The 16,926-nt window shown below is 47.2% G+C and overlaps 1 protein-coding gene across 3 annotated transcripts in view; it reads right to left on the minus strand.

Moving 5' to 3' along the window:
- The window catches only part of DGAT2 (diacylglycerol O-acyltransferase 2), a 35,934-nt gene that overhangs the window by 3,856 nt on the left and 15,152 nt on the right, over nucleotides 1–16,926 (minus strand). For all 3 annotated transcript variants that reach the window (XM_054015838.1, XM_054015839.1, XM_054015840.1), the window contains 2 exons: nucleotides 3,417–3,621; nucleotides 133–307 (listed from right to left, as the gene is read on the minus strand). In XM_054015838.1, the coding sequence (XP_053871813.1) occupies nucleotides 133–307; nucleotides 3,417–3,621 (380 nt within the window). The remainder of the gene's footprint in view (nucleotides 1–132; nucleotides 308–3,416; nucleotides 3,622–16,926) is intronic.

Genomic DNA, 16,926 nt, shown 5'->3' on the forward strand with positions numbered 1-16,926 from the left:
GCCGAGCCGGAGCCGCTGGGACCGGGGTTGCGGGTGCTGAGGGGGAGTGTAATGAGGGGGCTGTTATAAATCTACTCCCATAGGTGTGCTGGAAATTGAAGTGTTATGGATTAGAGCGGATTTCTCCTTTACCCGTGTCGTAGAGCCAGCTTCACAAATCCCTTCCGATTTTTCAGAGTCACCGAGTTCTTCCCTGGCGTGCAGTTCAGGGACTCTGCAGCTCCTCCCACCACAATGACAATTGCATTTCCACTGCCGTTCTTGGACAGGATGTAATCTATGCTGTCGCGGTTCACAGGACAGATACCTGAGCATTCCAGGAGAGAGAAATCTGGCTAGGAATTACTGAAGACTTGCCGTTTGCAGTGCAGAAGATGAGTGGGCAAGGAGGGACACATTTGGTTTTGAAAACAAAGCGCTGCATAATCCCCAACTTTTAAAGAGCATCTCCCCCCATCCTCCAGGGTGAGATATGGCACTTATTCAATTCCAGCTGTTATAGACCAGCTGGATGGTCCTAAATAGGCCAACCATCCTCCTAACTTAGAAAGGAAATCCCCATGGACCAAAATGAACTCCAAAGATTTTTAAAGCCACATGGGTATGCGGAGCTCAGCACTGCAACACCTAAGTGATTTAGAAACCTAAATCTCATTGTCAAAAGGGATTTAAGCACTTAAACATCTCAATTAAAAATATATATAGATTATACCTATCTCAAAGAACTGGAAGGGCCATTGAGTCCAGCCCCCTGCCTTCACTAGCAGAACCAAGTACTGATTTTGCCCCAGATCCCTAAGTGGCCCCCTCAAGGACTGAACTCACAACCCTGGGTTTAGCAGGCCAACGCTCAAACCACTGAGCTATCGCTCCCCCCCAAAGTTCCATTGATACTGGATGGTATTTAGCATCTTAAGTGCCTAACTCCCTTTTGAAAATATTTTCACTCCTAAATCAGTTAGGTACTGCAGCACAGAGCACAGCAATGCCCAAATACCTTTAAAAAGCCGGGCCTAAAACCGATAGATGCGGCACTAGTCTTACATCAGTACAAGGCCCCTAATCCCACCAGCCTTTTGCTATTACAGGACATCATTGCTCTGGCACATGGGCACTGAACTTTACCCTTTCAGTTGGCAGTATTGGTCACTGGTGTAGTGCCGGAACGGCTAGCACATAAGAGCTCACTTCTGCACTCAGATGCATGCCCATTTGTCCAAGAGCCATAGGGCTGTCTAATTTAAGGGAGAAATCCTGCCCCCAAATTTTGTAGCACTCAGAGTAGTTTTACACTTAAAGGGAGAAAATTTGAGTGCTCAGTCAATTTAGCAGGATTTTCTAAATATTTTAATGGCTGTGTAATGGTTTTTGCTGGGGGATAGAGTGTGAACCATGAAGAGAGACAGGAAACAGTGGGGAGAAATCTCATGTCCCTGGAAAGATGCTTTCGTGTTGCATTCTGGGGTGGAAAGCAAGAAATGCACAGTGCACCTTCACACTGGGATCTCTTTTTTCCAGTGTTGATTAGCCAAAGAACTAGCGCATTTTTCTAACACTGCACTTCAAAATGGAGAGTGCTAGAAGTTAAAGCAAGCTAGACACTTTCTGTTCTGCTCTCAAACTAGAAAGTATGTATGGTGAAAAGGTATTCTGGTGGCCTTCATTACTGCAGCATAATTCTCTCAAGAACCCAGTACTGGCAAAGATGAGGATACAGTCTGCAGGAGAGTAGGTGAATACCATCCATTATACAGCCCTACAGGGGGGCATAATGCTTTACGGAATTAGTGCCAGGCTTGGCTCCAAGGAGCTTAAAATTCCAATCAGAAGTAGAAAAGGGGGATTTATTTTCCAGCTTTATTAAAAATCACTTAATTGACAATGCCAAATATATGCAGTATCTTCTCCGATTCCTGAAATACAGGGATTTTATGGTAAGGTTATTCTCAGTCTAGAAAAAGTGTCCCTGTTCCTAAATCAAGTTTCAGATACACTAAAACACAGTACACAGTCAAAGGACTTCTATTTTCCTGAAATCAGTGACAGCTTTCTCACTAGAACCTACAACATACCTGATTTAAAGATTGGAATGAATGAGATGCATTAGTGCAACATAGGAAGATCAATTTCACTGCTTAATACCCCCAGCCCCATCTAAACGGGGAGAGAGCTTGCTTTTCCCTTCAAAAGGACTTTATGGAACAGCTACAAGCTGAAATAATACCATTACCTAGTCTATCTGTGGTAGGTAGCTAACTAGCCCATAGGACATGCAGGTTAGCAAGAGACCATCCCTCCTTGGTAGCAAGCCACGGTGTGACTACCCCACAGTGCCTGCCATGGTCTGTTTGTGTGCACTCTACTGGTGTGTATGTGTGTGTGGGCGGACACATACACACACTTCGTTGCAGTGCTTGGAGCTAGCCCTTTGGAAAAAAAGACAAGATAAAAAGCACATCACCACATTGCATGTGGACAGTCCATGGTAGGCTAGATTCAGACCTCCAGCTTGCCACAAACTAAATGTTCAAGTGTAACCTCACCACAGGCTACTGTCACACAGAGCATGTCTAAGTCTCCTTCCTAAGACCAAGTCTACACTACACTTATTTCAGTAGAAGTACGTTGCTCAAAGGTGTGGTTTTCACACCTCTGAGCAACATAATTATACTGACTGTAGCCCCCTCCCGAGACAGCGCTATGTTGGCAGGTGAGTTTCTCCAGCCAACGTAGCTACAGCCTCTCGCAGAGGTGGAGCGACTACTAAGCCGATGGGAGAGCGCTCTTCATCAAAGCGCTACAGAAGCGCAGCGGCACCAACGTCTCTTTTGTAGCATAGACCTACCCTAACATTCCTTTCCTGGCCATCGGAGTGAATAGTCCAAGTTTCCCCCTTAAAGGCAAACTGCCAGTTTTCTATAGCCTTTGTGGTAATTACGGTAAATGTAATAGGATTAAGAAGCAAAAGTTAACCACAGTACTAAAATAATCAAGCACCAAAGAGAACACTTAGGTTTGCTAGACATAAATTTGGCCTGTTTTTTTTCTCACCACCTCCAAATGCTCAATAGATCTTAGGAGATGGAAGAAGCTTATTGTATCCTTTAGCCCACATCCACTGGTGCCACTGCTAGATTGCCCACCTGCAGTGTTTCTTGCCCCATGGCAAGATATGGGCTTCAGCGTGCCTTTGTCTTTCTACTAATATAAACCAGTCTCAGCTGCTCCAGCAGGCGAGACGAGAACAATCGGAGGAAAAAGATTCTGCAAATAAACTGATTTCAGCTTCAAGCTTTGGATGCTGCAATAGAGACCAGGGGGGTGGGGGGGAGGAGGAGGGAGAGAAAGACAGAGAATCTGGAGAGTGGCTAGGTGGAAAGAGGGAGAGAGGAAGGAGTGGGATCTTTCGTTCTTACCACCAGACATTAAGTAGTCCCTCAAAATAGGCATTCTAAAGTTCCCAGCTAACGTAGCAAGGTACGGTCTGATACCAGGAAACTTCTGGCCAACACCAGTGGCTTCTGTGCTGAAGTTGCAGAACGCACCCAAGCCCATGATTCCATGCGGGTGGTAGCCAAAAATGTAATTCCTGTTGGTCAGCAGATTGTGGGTTTTAACCAGCTGAGAAAGAGAAAGGAACATAAAGTTAACACAATTGTTTTAAAACACCAGCGAAATTGCACGCAGAAATTCTCTTGCACGATACAACATAAGGCCAAGAGAAAAGCTGGCTTTGAAAAATAAGTTTGACACTAAATTTTGAAATCCGCAAAGCGTCAGTGCCCAATTCACCAATGCTGATCTTCTGATCCCAGCCCAGAAATTTACCCCCCCATCACCATCCACCAAGGAAATACAGGACATGCCATCTTGAATTCACTTGGGATGGTGGAAATGAATGAGAGATTCAACAAGAAAATCCTTTTGGCACCCTACAGTTAAGAGGCAAATATTGTATGAATATGTATCCCCTATCATGGGACTACACGCTCACTTTGCCACGTTTAGGGGAGTGATTGGGTTTCAGCAAAAACCCATTTCCCTTCAATGCCCCTCCTGCCTAGGGTGACAAGATAGCAAGTGTAAAAAATCAGGACAGGGGGTGGGGAGTAATAGGTGTCTATATAAGAAAAAGCCCCCCAAAATCGGGACTGTTCCTATAAAATCAGGACACCTGGTCACTCTACTCCTGCCATCCCTCATGTCCTGAAATCCTATTCTTTGCAGTCCTGGAAGCAGAGGCTGTACTTGGTGCCACAAAGCCCTTTAGACTGAACTACTGCATAGGAACTAGGGAAAAACCATTTCCTGTATTTGTTACCTGTAGCTGCTAGCAAAATTAAATTTGCTGAGTACCCAAATGCAAGCTCTGACTCCCTGAAACCCCCATCTGCTGCTTTCCACTTCTAGAGCAGTTTACATTTAGTCACCTCCCGAAATAAGCAGCCTCAACATAGTTTGCGCTTGATTGGCAGCAGATAGTTTCTGTAACATTTTTCTTCCCAGGTTAGTGAGATCTTTCCCCAACTCTAAAATGCCAAAAGTGGGTGCACAAGGCCTTCATAACCAGTGGCTGGTACTGTTCAGTTCCTGGAGGACCTGTACAGGAATCCAAGTGACAAGCCTTTTTGATTCAAGGTTGTGCGAGTTTTCTGGCCATTTGAAAATAGGGAGAAGACAGACTGGTACAGAATCAATCCCTCCTGGACAAATTCAAATTTCATCCGCGCATCTTAGTTCTCAGCCACACATAGGGTTACCATCCATCCGGGTTTCCCCGGACATGTCCGGCTTTTTCACTAATAAAGTAGAAATGTCTGGGATTTCCCCCTTCCCCCCCCATGCAGAGTGCGGCACAGCTGATTGGACGGCTGGGCCTGATTGAAAGCCGCTCGCAGCCACTGGGGCCTCTAGCAGCCAGAGTCCCTCCCCCTCCCCTGCTCCCCCGCAGAGCAGCGCCAGTGTTTGGCTGCACGTGGAGCTCGCAACTCTCCCTCCGCCTGGTAGGGGGGACAGGCAAGGGACAGGGAACGGGGGATTAGAGAGTGGTTGGGGCAGTCAGGGGACAGGGAGCAGGGAAACTTAGATGGGGGCAGGGTCCTGGGGGCAGTTAGGGTGGGGGGGTCTCAGGAGAGGGCAGTCAGGGGACAGGTAGGGGGATTCTGAGGGGGGCAGGAAGTGGGAAGGGCGGGGCTAGGGCGGCACCCCATGTCCTCTTTTTTGATTGTTGAAATATGGTAACCCTAGCCACACATAGCAAACAAAGTGCAGAGAAAAATCCACGACCTGCCTGAAGCCGTGCTAGGTGCAAATTGGTTTCACTTAATTAACCTGCTACCATTTAGCACACAAAAACACCCCCATGAAAAGCCATCTGACTGGGAAAGGAAATCATGTAATTGTCGCGTAGTTCAGTGACCCTGTAAATCATAGCATAGGATGGCTTTGCATCTGTGAGTGACCTTCTCTGCCATTAAAGCCTGGATACTTTATACAAGTTATCAACTGGTCTTTCACAAGGCAGAACAGGGATCACGGACTAGAATTCCTTGGTGGATGCAGGAGCGGAGAGACTGGCTTTGTTTCAGATGGTGCATTCAGAATAAGACTTACAGATTCTGCCAGGTTCCAAAGAGGCAGAAACTTTAACTGCTCTGTTGTAGTATATAGTACAACACACCACAGTCTAAATTTTGGCCTCAGATCTACATGCATCTTGCATTAAAGTCAGTTTAATGCGTTAACTTCAGTGGGAGCTGCACTCATATTTGGGTACTGTGGTAGTACCCAGGAGCCCCAGTCACGAGCCAGGATACCATTGTGCTAGCTGCTGGACAAACAACAAAAAGACAGTCCCTGCTCCAAAGAGCTTACAAATCTCTCATGTCCAAAGGCAGAATATGACCCTTGGTATGCATATATAATAAGTGGTATTTGAAAGAGCAGAGAAACTTTCCAAAAAACTGATAATGTTGCACCATCATAGCTGATTTACGCCAAGAAATTTATTGGTGATAGGACAACATGGCTCGACTAAACGACAAAGCAACGAAATGCATCTCTGTGGGCCTAATGTGTGGTGATCGATCTAATGCCCTGGCGTTTGTATGCACATGCAATAGGCTGTATTTGAAAGAATACAGAAACTTTCCAAATATCTGGTGAACGTAGGTTTGCACCATCCCAACACATTTTACGCAAAGAGATTTCTAGGCAATAGAAGTCAAGTCATGTTGTCCTGAATTGCCAAGATTCCAGATCACCAAAAAGTACCTAAGCAATTGATCAAGTGTCCAGGAGTTTGAATCAAACAGAGGGCCGTACTCTCAAAACCAAATCTACCACACAGTAACATATTTGTTCTGAAAAAAGCACACGATGATCCATACATTTAACCTGCTGAAGTATCATTCATCATCTTCCCCAGGGACTTACTCTTTGCAACAGTTACCAAGTTATAAATTCTGTGGGACTAATACCCCAGGAGTATTAGAAGGATGCTCAGATGTATTACATGATGGTAGCAGCCACAGTTCTTGAGCAGGAGGGGACCCTGTTTTGCTAAGTGCCAACCCCATGCCAAGATTCAAACTTATTGCTTTATAAATTAGGGCAGGTTTTTTTTTCAGGGTTTCTCCCCTTTTTAATCTCATGAAAAGAAAAGCCGGCAAGAGGACCCAAAGCAACTCTGTTTTCCTTCTCTGGAAGAAGAAACCCCAAAGGTTTGATTGAGCCCCCAGAACGACAATCTCTAGATGAGCTTTCTGAATAGTTCAATTATTTCTGGTTTGTACTGCAGTAATACTCAAGATCCTCAATCACAGACCAGGATCCCATTGTGTCTGGCGCTGTACAAACCTAGAAGACAACCCCTGCCCTCAAGAGCTGCCTATATTATAGCACTCACAATTTTTGAGAATCAGGCACCATGTGGTTTTAAAGCTAAACTCTGTTTCATGTCTCATCAGCAGAGAAAGGAGTTAAATGCAAAAAGATGGATTACATCCCACTACTGAACAAACTGCTGTGCATCATTAATTGGCACTGTAGTGCATGTTCTGCCACCTTGCTTTGTTCCAGTACCCGGATATAGCAGGAAGGACATTCCACATCTTTACGGCTTTGGGATGCAAGAAAGTCATGGGGCCAGACCAAGAAATGGAAACTGCTTTTCAGGAGTAGCAGGGATAACTAAATGGAGGGGAATGGGTGGAGAGAGACTGAACATTCAGTTATGGATAAAATAGCAGTACCCAATTTCTCCTGCCCTAGTACTGGGGGAGACAGGTAGCAAGTAGTGACTAGTAGGCCTGGGCAAGGAAGGTGGCCACAGTACACCTGCAGTTTGGTTTAACCAGCCTCAGGGTCTATAAGTTACATGTAGTAGATTTATTAATAGCTTTAGAGCCTTAGACACTTTGCAGTTAAAAGGGTGAAGGAGCTTTAACACACTGATGTAGGTGAAGCCGATTGTCCCTTTGCTGTCAGACTAGCAGTACAAACACCTAAGCACAGCTTTCCCACTGCTGGAGTAGTCTAGATAGAGGAGCACAGGGAAGCAGGACTCCTATTCCATTGCCAGCTCTGCAACTAATTTTCTGTACGTCTTGGGGCAAGTTATTTGATCTCAGTTTCCTCAGCTGTGAAGGGATTGGGCCATACCTCTCTCAGGAGTAAGGCTGCTCTGGGTTACAGCTCAGACCTAATTAAAGATGCTGCAAGGTCCGGGTTACCTTTCTGCATTCTAATAATGCATATGCAGAGCCTGCCCCTTCTATATGCCTCATTGACCACACAGAGGGGGAAGAGTGCCAGCTCATCCCAGCAGCTGTACTTTGTCACCCTGAATCCCATGTGCTTGTGTTTATCCCGAGAGGTCACTTTAGGAGGGAGTTCACACCCTTCCGGGCTCTGAAAGCTGCCCTCTACAGGGGTGTCTGCTCGCCATTGGACTCTAATCTGTCAGGGCTTCCACCGGACAGGAGGCCCTTTTGCAACCCTGCCAGCCTTCTGGAAGCTGAAGCAGCAATGAGGAGCGTTTGGTTACACACCCTCCACCCCTTTCTCCGAGCACTGTGAATGGGCTACAGAAACCCCACGGGTATGTCTACACTGCTGTCACGAGGTGGGATTGCCTCATATGTGGACAGGCCTGAGTTAGCTTGGATCGGGCTAGCTCACTAAATAGCAGAGCTGTGGTGGGACTGGCTAGCCACTGGAGTGCAGTCCCACCCGTACTCTAGGTGCATACTTGGAGAGCTAGCCCATACCGCTGCCTCTACAGTGCTAGCGATACCCAAGCTCGCTCGATCCAAGTAGTAGGTCCAAGCCAGCAGGCCTATGCATTCTGCAGTCACACCTCCAGACAGCAGCCCAGAGACGAGCGCAAGCCACGTGTGGCTTTTATGCACAGCAGATGGACAGGCGTTCCCCACAACCCCTCCAGCCTGGTGGACGTCTGGCACATGAGACAGCCTTGTCAGAGAGTGTCAGAAAACTACATCCTCCCCTTCTCTCCTCAATTTAACACAGCCCACTACCCTTCCTTTGCACAGCATCCCAGAAGGATGGGGCAGGCCAGCCAGTTATTTCTGTGGTACCCGCTGAGGGGGTAGGTGCCGGGTTAGTGAGTTGTATCACTGAGCAGACCATGCTCTTAAAAGCTGTACCCCAGAGTGATGTGGCATTTCCAGCAAAGCAAGGAGGCTTCTAGAGAGAGAAAGAAACACTCCGGCAGAGGGGGAGGGGAGAGAAAAATCCAGAATTATAATAATTAAAAGAACAAGAGCTTTGGAAGCATGATAAATGCTCCTGTGTCAGGGCTTCAGCCAAACCTGTACCTGGCAGAGGCTAGAAAGAAACTTTTCCTGGGCACAAGTTACCCAGGAGGATTTTCTTGCACCTTCCTTTAAAACTGCCATTGGCCACTGTTGGTGGCAGGACTGTGGACTAGATGGACCACTGGTCGGAGCATGGCATTTCCCACAAAATCCTATAGGTGATTAAGCCAGCTGATTAAGAGGGAGAGTAGTCCATAACTGCCCATTGTTTTGTTTTCCCCTGTACACATACTACTACTTTAGCATGGAGATCCTAAAGCTTCCCTGGTGCCCCCCTTCAACACCTCACTCTCTGCTCCCTGTGAAACCTTCCTCCTCTGCTTATTTTACAGCCCTCACTAGGTGAAAGGTGCCCTAATGCAAAGTTCAGCAGCACAAAATCCCTGCTTCCCCTTGCCTCACGCTGTACAGCGGTTACCGAGAGATATTTAAAAAGGGTTACCCCCAGACTGAAGCTACGACCTTTGGCACAGTGCCCTGAGGTTGGACTTTCCTCCCCACAGCTAATAAAGCTGCTGTGAACGTGATTCCTGGGTGCACGGGGAGCTGTTGAGTCTGACACCGCGACAGAGCATGCACAAGCAGAAGTGGAAGTAGTCATAGTAACAGGACACAGTCCAAGTAGAGAGCCTGAACAGCCTAGGGTCCAAGGGTTTGAACACCAGCCAGACCTAGGGCTCACCTCAAAGCATTGACTGTCCAAATTTATTTGTAGACCAAGGGTACGTCTACCCTTTGAGTGGCGGCAGCAATGGTGTGATGGGCCAGCTGCGTCTAGTACGCACCTAGCATGTCAGCCAGCTACAGGCTTGGGCCAGCCAGCCCCTCCCACTCCTCACACCACCATACACTACTGTTAAGCCCACTAGATCAGACAGTGGGTCTTACCCCTCAAGCTGTTTGAGCTGCAATTTACACCTCCGGCACCACATGGAGACACACCCCTGGAGTGAAGGAAAGGAACACAGCTACAAGCCAGGGGTGACTGAGCACAGGGCTAATTCCTGTTCGTATTTATTCCTCTTTATGCGGGACCAGCAGGAGGCGTTGGGTAAGGAAGAGGGAGGTTAGAACAAGCGAAGAGAGCAAGGGGTTGGTGGGGGCAGGGAGAACGATGCAGGCAGTGTGAGGACTGAGGCAGAGGCCGGCGCAAACAGCCGATCAGCAGAGAGTAAAAGCCGACAGAGCTCCCAGTGCTGCATGCTGGCTGCTGACATCACTTGGGTCCAAGGTGTCTGGAGCAAGCGATACCAGCTGGGCATCTCCCTGCCTCACTGGTGCCAGGAATACCCCTTGTATCCCCAGAGGCTGGAGTTTGTCCTGTCTTGCTTCCTCCATAGCCCAATCCCCTGACCTGGGGTGGGAGTGCTAAGCCCCAAGGTCTGGCTACCATTTTTGCAGAAACACCCATCTATTCAATCTCAGCAGAGGGGCTGGATGTTATTGAAATTAGGGATTAAAGAAGATCTGCGATGTCTAGTGCAGGATGCAAGAGCCTCTGCTTCAATTTAGCTGCAGCAGGACCAGCTTAGAAGGAAGGAAAATACTCTTCTGTATGCCAACTAGGCCAGCCAGATCAAAGGGATTTGGGAGCAAGCTGGAAAAGCTCTTACAAGCCTCATTTGGCATGAATGGTGCAAGGCTGCCTGCAGCCACCTTTGACTCTGCTAGCAAGCTAATTGTCAGGTGCTTATTTGAAATAATAGTATTAAGCAGAGGCTGTTTGCAGCTACACTCTTCGCTCCCGAATGGCTTCAGCAGAACTTTAAGTAACCAGCATTAAAGTACATATTCAGCATTTTAACTGTGCATCTCTTCTGACCAAGCAGGCACTTTATAAAGCCAAGCACTACAGGGTTCACGTGCACAAACACTAGTTCACATTCACAAGCACTGCAGGGGTTCTCAGCCAGGGATACATAGAGGCCTCCCAGAAGATACGTCAACTCATCTAGACATTGGCTTCCTTTTACAACAGGCTACACGAAAGCACTAGCAAAGTCTGTACAAACTAAAATTTCATACAGACCATGACTTTGTTTATACTTCCCTATATAGTAGATCAGGGTTTCAAACCTGAGGGGGGGGGGGGGAAGAGGGGGAAATCACGATATTTTTATAATTATATGGTAAGCAATTTTTCAGTAATAGTGTGCTATGACACTTTTGTATGTGTGTGATTTTGTAAGCAAGTAGTTTAAGTGAGGTGAAACTTGAGGTACATGACAAATCATACTCCTGAAAGGGGTACAGTAGTCTGGAAAGGTTGAGAGCCGCTGGTTTAGAGAGAGAAAAACACAAAGTGTTGATGTGCACTAATGCTGATTTCACTCAGGAAGATTCCCCATAAATGAAGACCTTTACTTTATGACACAAGACAAAGTTATGCAATCATCAGATTGTAATGACAACTAGATAAGCAAGCAAGGATTAGCAGAGCACGCTTGGTAAATGGACTCTAGAATACAACGAGGCAGAGTCTGTTGCTGTCTAGAACCACTAGACTAACAGATACAGGTAACTATTAGTCACAGCACCACCTGGTCCAGACGGACATTATCAAAGGTCAGGCCTCATATAGACCTTCTCTTGACTGAGACACCCCCCAGGCTGCAGAACTCCTGAAATTGTCCTGGGACTGCAGTTTACCTACATTGCTAAGCTTGAAGAACTCCTACTTCCAGGGCCAGTCACTAAGTCGTAGCAGACATAAGCCTTACTAAGCCAACAGCTTCCTAAGCTTATTTCTGCCCCACTAACTGATGTTATTCTGCTCCCTTACATGCTAACCTCACTAAATATATTCCCTACACCTTTGGCAGCAGGTCAGTTTTGTATCCGGCATGATCTTTAACGGAAAGAGAGAAAGGACACAGGATTCATGTCTAGCTTCCTCTGCTTCGCAAGCCTTGGCTGTTTCAAAATACAGTACAACCTCCACTATGTGCATCTTGCAGCACAGCCAGCCTAGCGACCAAGCCTCACTTCTCAGGGACTTACGGTACTAGAGTTTGGTCTCTTATGCCTAAGACTTCATAAGTGCTACACAAGAGATGCAACAGCCCACAGCCATGAGTATTCCACTCAGCAGCATAGCAAACTTGGCTACAGGGATGGCCAAAACCCAACTAGAACATGACTCTGGCTGGCTTCCTTGCTAATTCACAAAAGGTTTTACCCTCCCCACCCCCCTTTTTGGAGTTAGCCAGGTTCTCCTGTAGCGTGTTCCTGCACATTTGCAGACCCAGCTGAGTGGGCTCTTCAAGCACTGTTCATGTGTTTTAAAATTTTTGGATTTAACAGTTATTTGGATTACAGTAGCAGCTAGCGGCACCATTGTGCTAGGCGCTGTACATACATAGCAGGAAGTAGGAGGAACCCCAGCCCTAAGGAACTTACAACCTAGAGAGACAGGTTATGTAAAGAATGGGGTGAGGGGGGGTAACACAGCAGAGGCCAAAAACAGAAGCATGGAGCTGAAATGACAGTGAAGGTCACAGAGCCATGACAAAGCTGCGTGTAAAGCGGAGATCTCTGGCCTCAGTCCTGTACCTGAACCACCAGATCACACACCCTCCATTTTATACCTTGTTTCTAGTGCCAGATACCCAGCTTAGGAATACTTCATTCATAGCACTTTGCTTATGGCAGAGATAAGTGTGATGGTGGGATGGGCAGTAAGTGCTCCCTCCTCCCCAGGGGGATGCAAACACTTTACATGGTTATGAACTTTAAGCAGGTTTGCTTTTAAATAGAAGTGTTTAGTACTGCCGCACCTTTCGCTGTTACAAAACTAACACGTTGGTAGGTTGTGTAGATCAGAGCAGCAGACATGCAGTAGGAGAATTAAACACCGATTGTCAGCTGGAGGCAGACGTTGAAGATTACACTGTTGCTCAAGGATCATGGGAAAGATTCATACGGGGCAAAGTTCTGCATATCACAATGTGATTTCCCCTCCCATCTCCACCTTAATTAGGCAGCACTAGGGATTCTCGGACCCCTACTATCTCCCTTGTGCACTTCACCCAGCATGTGGCTGTGCAAGGGCTGAAAAATGCAGACGGCACTGTCTCAAGGCGTATTTGCCCCCCAACATCCCTCCTCTGAACTAGCTAAAGCGATTCACAAGCCAGGGGTCAGTTTAGGGAGTCACCAGCCCGAGTAGCTGGTTTTAAAGCCATTAGCGCCCTTGCTGACAGGTTTTTAATCCTGTAGGATTTGAGCACCTTCCAGGAGGTTATTTGTACTTCTACTCCCAAGCAGCCATGGGATCAAATGATGTCCTAGCTCCTGATGCTTCCCAAGCCTACATCCCTTATGTGTCGGAACTCAGCCTAGCTGCTGGCACCTTTTTATGCCTCTCTCCCTGGTCGCACGCCGCTCCCTACAGGTATAAACGCCATCTCACATGGTCATTCCTGCGTTTTAAATGCAGTCCACTGTCCGGATTAGTAGAGCAAGCTCAGCTGTCACTGTTGTTCAGCCACGTGGTGACAGGCAGCCCAGTGAAGTATTTCAGTGGCAGCAGTGGGACCTAGACAAACACTGAGCAAATTTTAATCGGATTTCAGAGAATGTGATTAGAGAGTCAGAGCTGATGAGTTAGCTCCTGCAAGCATTTTAGAAGGAGGCAGTCGCTGGTCTGGTATCACCCATATGCAGACCAGAGAGTATGGATTACACAGGAGCCATGTGTAGGACAAAGCGAACACCATAACACATTGGAGTCCTGCCATTCATGGCACGTTTAGTTGCTCAATACTTAGAAGAACTGGTCTCAGTCCCTCCATACCCAAAGTAATCCCCCAACCAGCATCCAGCAACTCTAATACATATATCTTACATTTATATAAAGCCTTCCAGCCTAAAGCTAGAGTTTGCAGAATTCCAACAGCTGATGGCTGTGCCAATTAACCCAGGTTCTAATTAGAACTTGGGATATGGACTTCTGCAGAGTACTGGTCTCAGATCACACCCAAGTGAACATCTGGCTGGTTTTAAACACCGACCAATCCCTGGCTGTCCTAAGCAGGTTTTTAGGACATGGTAGTTCGCACCTTAACTCTGCCCATGCTGGCTCGTCACCGTTGCCAACACCAGCCTATCTGCTCTGATGGGAAAGTGGACACTTTCTAGGCAGTAGACCCAGGAGAGAACAGGGGTGTTCTTACCCACTCAAGTTAATCAGGCCCACTACATATTAGCTGTTTACAACACCCCGGTACGCTCCTGCCCCAGAGTTAGTAGCTAGGGGTATGTCTGCACTTACCTTGGGAACCTTTCCCACCAGTGCTTGAAGCTTCAGCTTCACTCTGCTGTTTTAAGGCCTGTCTTCCAGCCATGCTCAGAGGATGTCTGTCTATGTGACTAAGTTTCTGGGGGCTGTGCACAGAACACAGCTCTTTTGGGAAGTGGGAATCCCCAGCCTGGGCAACATGGAGGGAAGGACACTTGCTATCACCAGCAGCAGTGGTAAAGGATAGCCAGGCTCCTAACATAGACAAGGCCACAGAGTGCCAGGAGTACTGGAATATGGTTCTTGCTTAAAAGGTACACATGGCTTCCAACCTCTGGAGAGAAAGGGCTAGTTGTGTTGTTGGCTGTTCGATAGCCCCCACCCTGCCTGGGGGTGGGGAGGAAGAGCTACAGAAGGCCTTACCCAGTCAAGTAACAGGCATGCTTCTAAATGTACCAGGGCCATTTGGCAGCCAAGGCACCAGAATGCCCGTTTGTTTCCTTACATGGGACAGCCATGGTCATTAGCTATGTGATGCTGCACAGTGCTAGATAAGCGGGACTTTGTCCCCAGCTCTCTATAGGGGTGGTGGCCCCTGCATTGCCATTGACATGGGATCCCAATGGGAAAGCTCAGGACTGCATGTAGCCACCTTACACCCTTATCACACCAGCAGGAGTGTTCAGTCTGACAGGGCTGGGTAGCATGTCTAGCCCAGGCATGTGTCCTTATGGAGGGAATGAAAACCAAAGGACGGAGACGGAGCTATGTGCCAAAGACAATAGATGGGGAATCATTTGGATACACAAGAGGGCTCAAGAGAGCCCAGGATGAGAACTACACTTGCTGCAGTACTGCAGCCTGAGTAGCTGGCATCATACCAGCCTGATCCAGCGGGAGGGATCTGCAGCCAGATTTGACAGCCCTGTCTGAAGGGGTCCTGCCCATTTGCTGCTTTGGATTTTTGTAAGAGCTGTGCTCTCTGCACAAGTCAAAGAGGCAGGTGTCTGGTGTGGAGACTTCAGGAGGAGAAGACAACCCAGCCAAGACTAAATCCCCAGCCAGTGGAGGACAACCAGAAGTATTGAGCTAATTGCTTTTCCTCTGTTTAATATCCTCTTCCCCCATGCATGCCTGCTGCATGACATTATCAGTCACAGATGTTCCGACTCTGTGCTGAATCAGTTGCTGACTTCACGTTCCATTGTTTGTGTGGTTGATAAACAATGCTTATCTAGATTCACCATCTGCATGCAAGGCCCAAGGACCAGTGAAGTAGCAGTACACACTCTCCAAGGTAGCTGCAGGGAGATGGCAAGTCAGCAGGGAGTCACTTGGTCTAAGAAATCCCATAGGAGGTGTTCAAGCTTCTACTAGAAGACTCTGGGAGTTACAGTTTTGACAAGTTATTGTTTGATGTGCTCAGTTTTGTAGTTATGCTTCTGATTGCTAAGGTCAGCAAGGATCACCATTAAAAAGCCAACAGGCGTCATCTAGTCCAAGTATAGGGGCAGCATTCTTCGATATTATTGATGTATAGTATCTGTTAGCAAATACTGGCTTTAATAGCTACCACTGCATTCCTAGAATAAGCACCTTGAACGACCTACCCTTCCTCCAACCGGCATGCTGAGAACAGACCTCTTCCCAGCTCCAAGCCCTCTAACTAGCTCTGAAGAATCCCCAGCTGCACAGCAGGGTTACTTCCATGTATGTTTTCCCATCTCATGCACTTACCAGTCCTTCCTCTCCTCAAGCAACCAGTCTAGTGGAGTCAGAATGATTAGCTGGGAGACTGGTTGCATGGGGTGGGAGGTGCACAGGCTAGAGGATCAGAGAGCATTTGGAAGATGAAGAGGAGAGCAATTCCACATCCAAGTCACACCCACTTCCCCAGTGCTGGAGTCCCTCCCAAATTAGCTACAAATACTTAGCCTGCTTCACTTCAGCAGTGGCCATTTCCAGGGGGTGCGGGTCCATTTTGTTAGAGATGGAGACCTTTAACTCCAAGACCTTTCCCCAGCTACTACCTACACATCTGCTGACTGTGCTGTGAAGTGGACTCCTGCTAATTCTAAGGTCTTGTACGGCAAAGTGGCATACAGGAAGCCTTGAATTCTTTAGTTGTAAAGTGCTATGCTGTAGCTTAATGAAAACTGGCAAATCTCAACCCTGGCTACCAATAACTTGAACAGCATCTCAGGAGCCCAGAGACAGAACAGCTATTTATTGAGGCTACCGTGTAATCAAGCAGGTGCAATAAAAATGATTCTTGCCCCCCCTCCAAGGACTTTTTGCATATTGATAATAAAATTAAAGTTTAGACATGATCACCCCCTATTCCACCAGGGAGCCTTATGGGCAATGGACTAGATCTTGGTCTTAGGTCGTGTTCTATGAAATGAAGAGTACAAGCTGCAGAGGGGATAGCATTCACTTCACATGTTCTAGCTGGTGGGGAGGGGTGAACAGGAAAATCCATTGTTTATAGGATACTCTTGTACAACCAGATTTCTCCAAGGCAAACTGATGCCTTGAGTCAATGGAGTCATCTCAGAAACAAATGACATTCCAAACAGAATCGATTAGGGATGCACCAAGTTTGCAACGCAAATGACAGACTTTCAGAGAAACACACATCACATGGAGGGATCCTAAATATAGCACATTCTTCTAACGTGGTTTTTCAGTTTCAGATAAGGATAAAGTAAGGCCTGTGTACAGAACAAGAGCTGGTTTCCTCATGTCAAAGAGGGTTTTTTTTTTTTTTTGTTAGTTTGTTTTTCTCCACAACCACCAAGAGGTTACCACAAGACAAATCTAAGAGGAACAGAAGAGCCCTTTGTA

The sequence above is a fragment of the Malaclemys terrapin genome, chromosome 1 (assembly GCF_027887155.1).
Source record: "Malaclemys terrapin pileata isolate rMalTer1 chromosome 1, rMalTer1.hap1, whole genome shotgun sequence".
Taxonomy (NCBI): domain Eukaryota; kingdom Metazoa; phylum Chordata; order Testudines; family Emydidae; genus Malaclemys; species Malaclemys terrapin.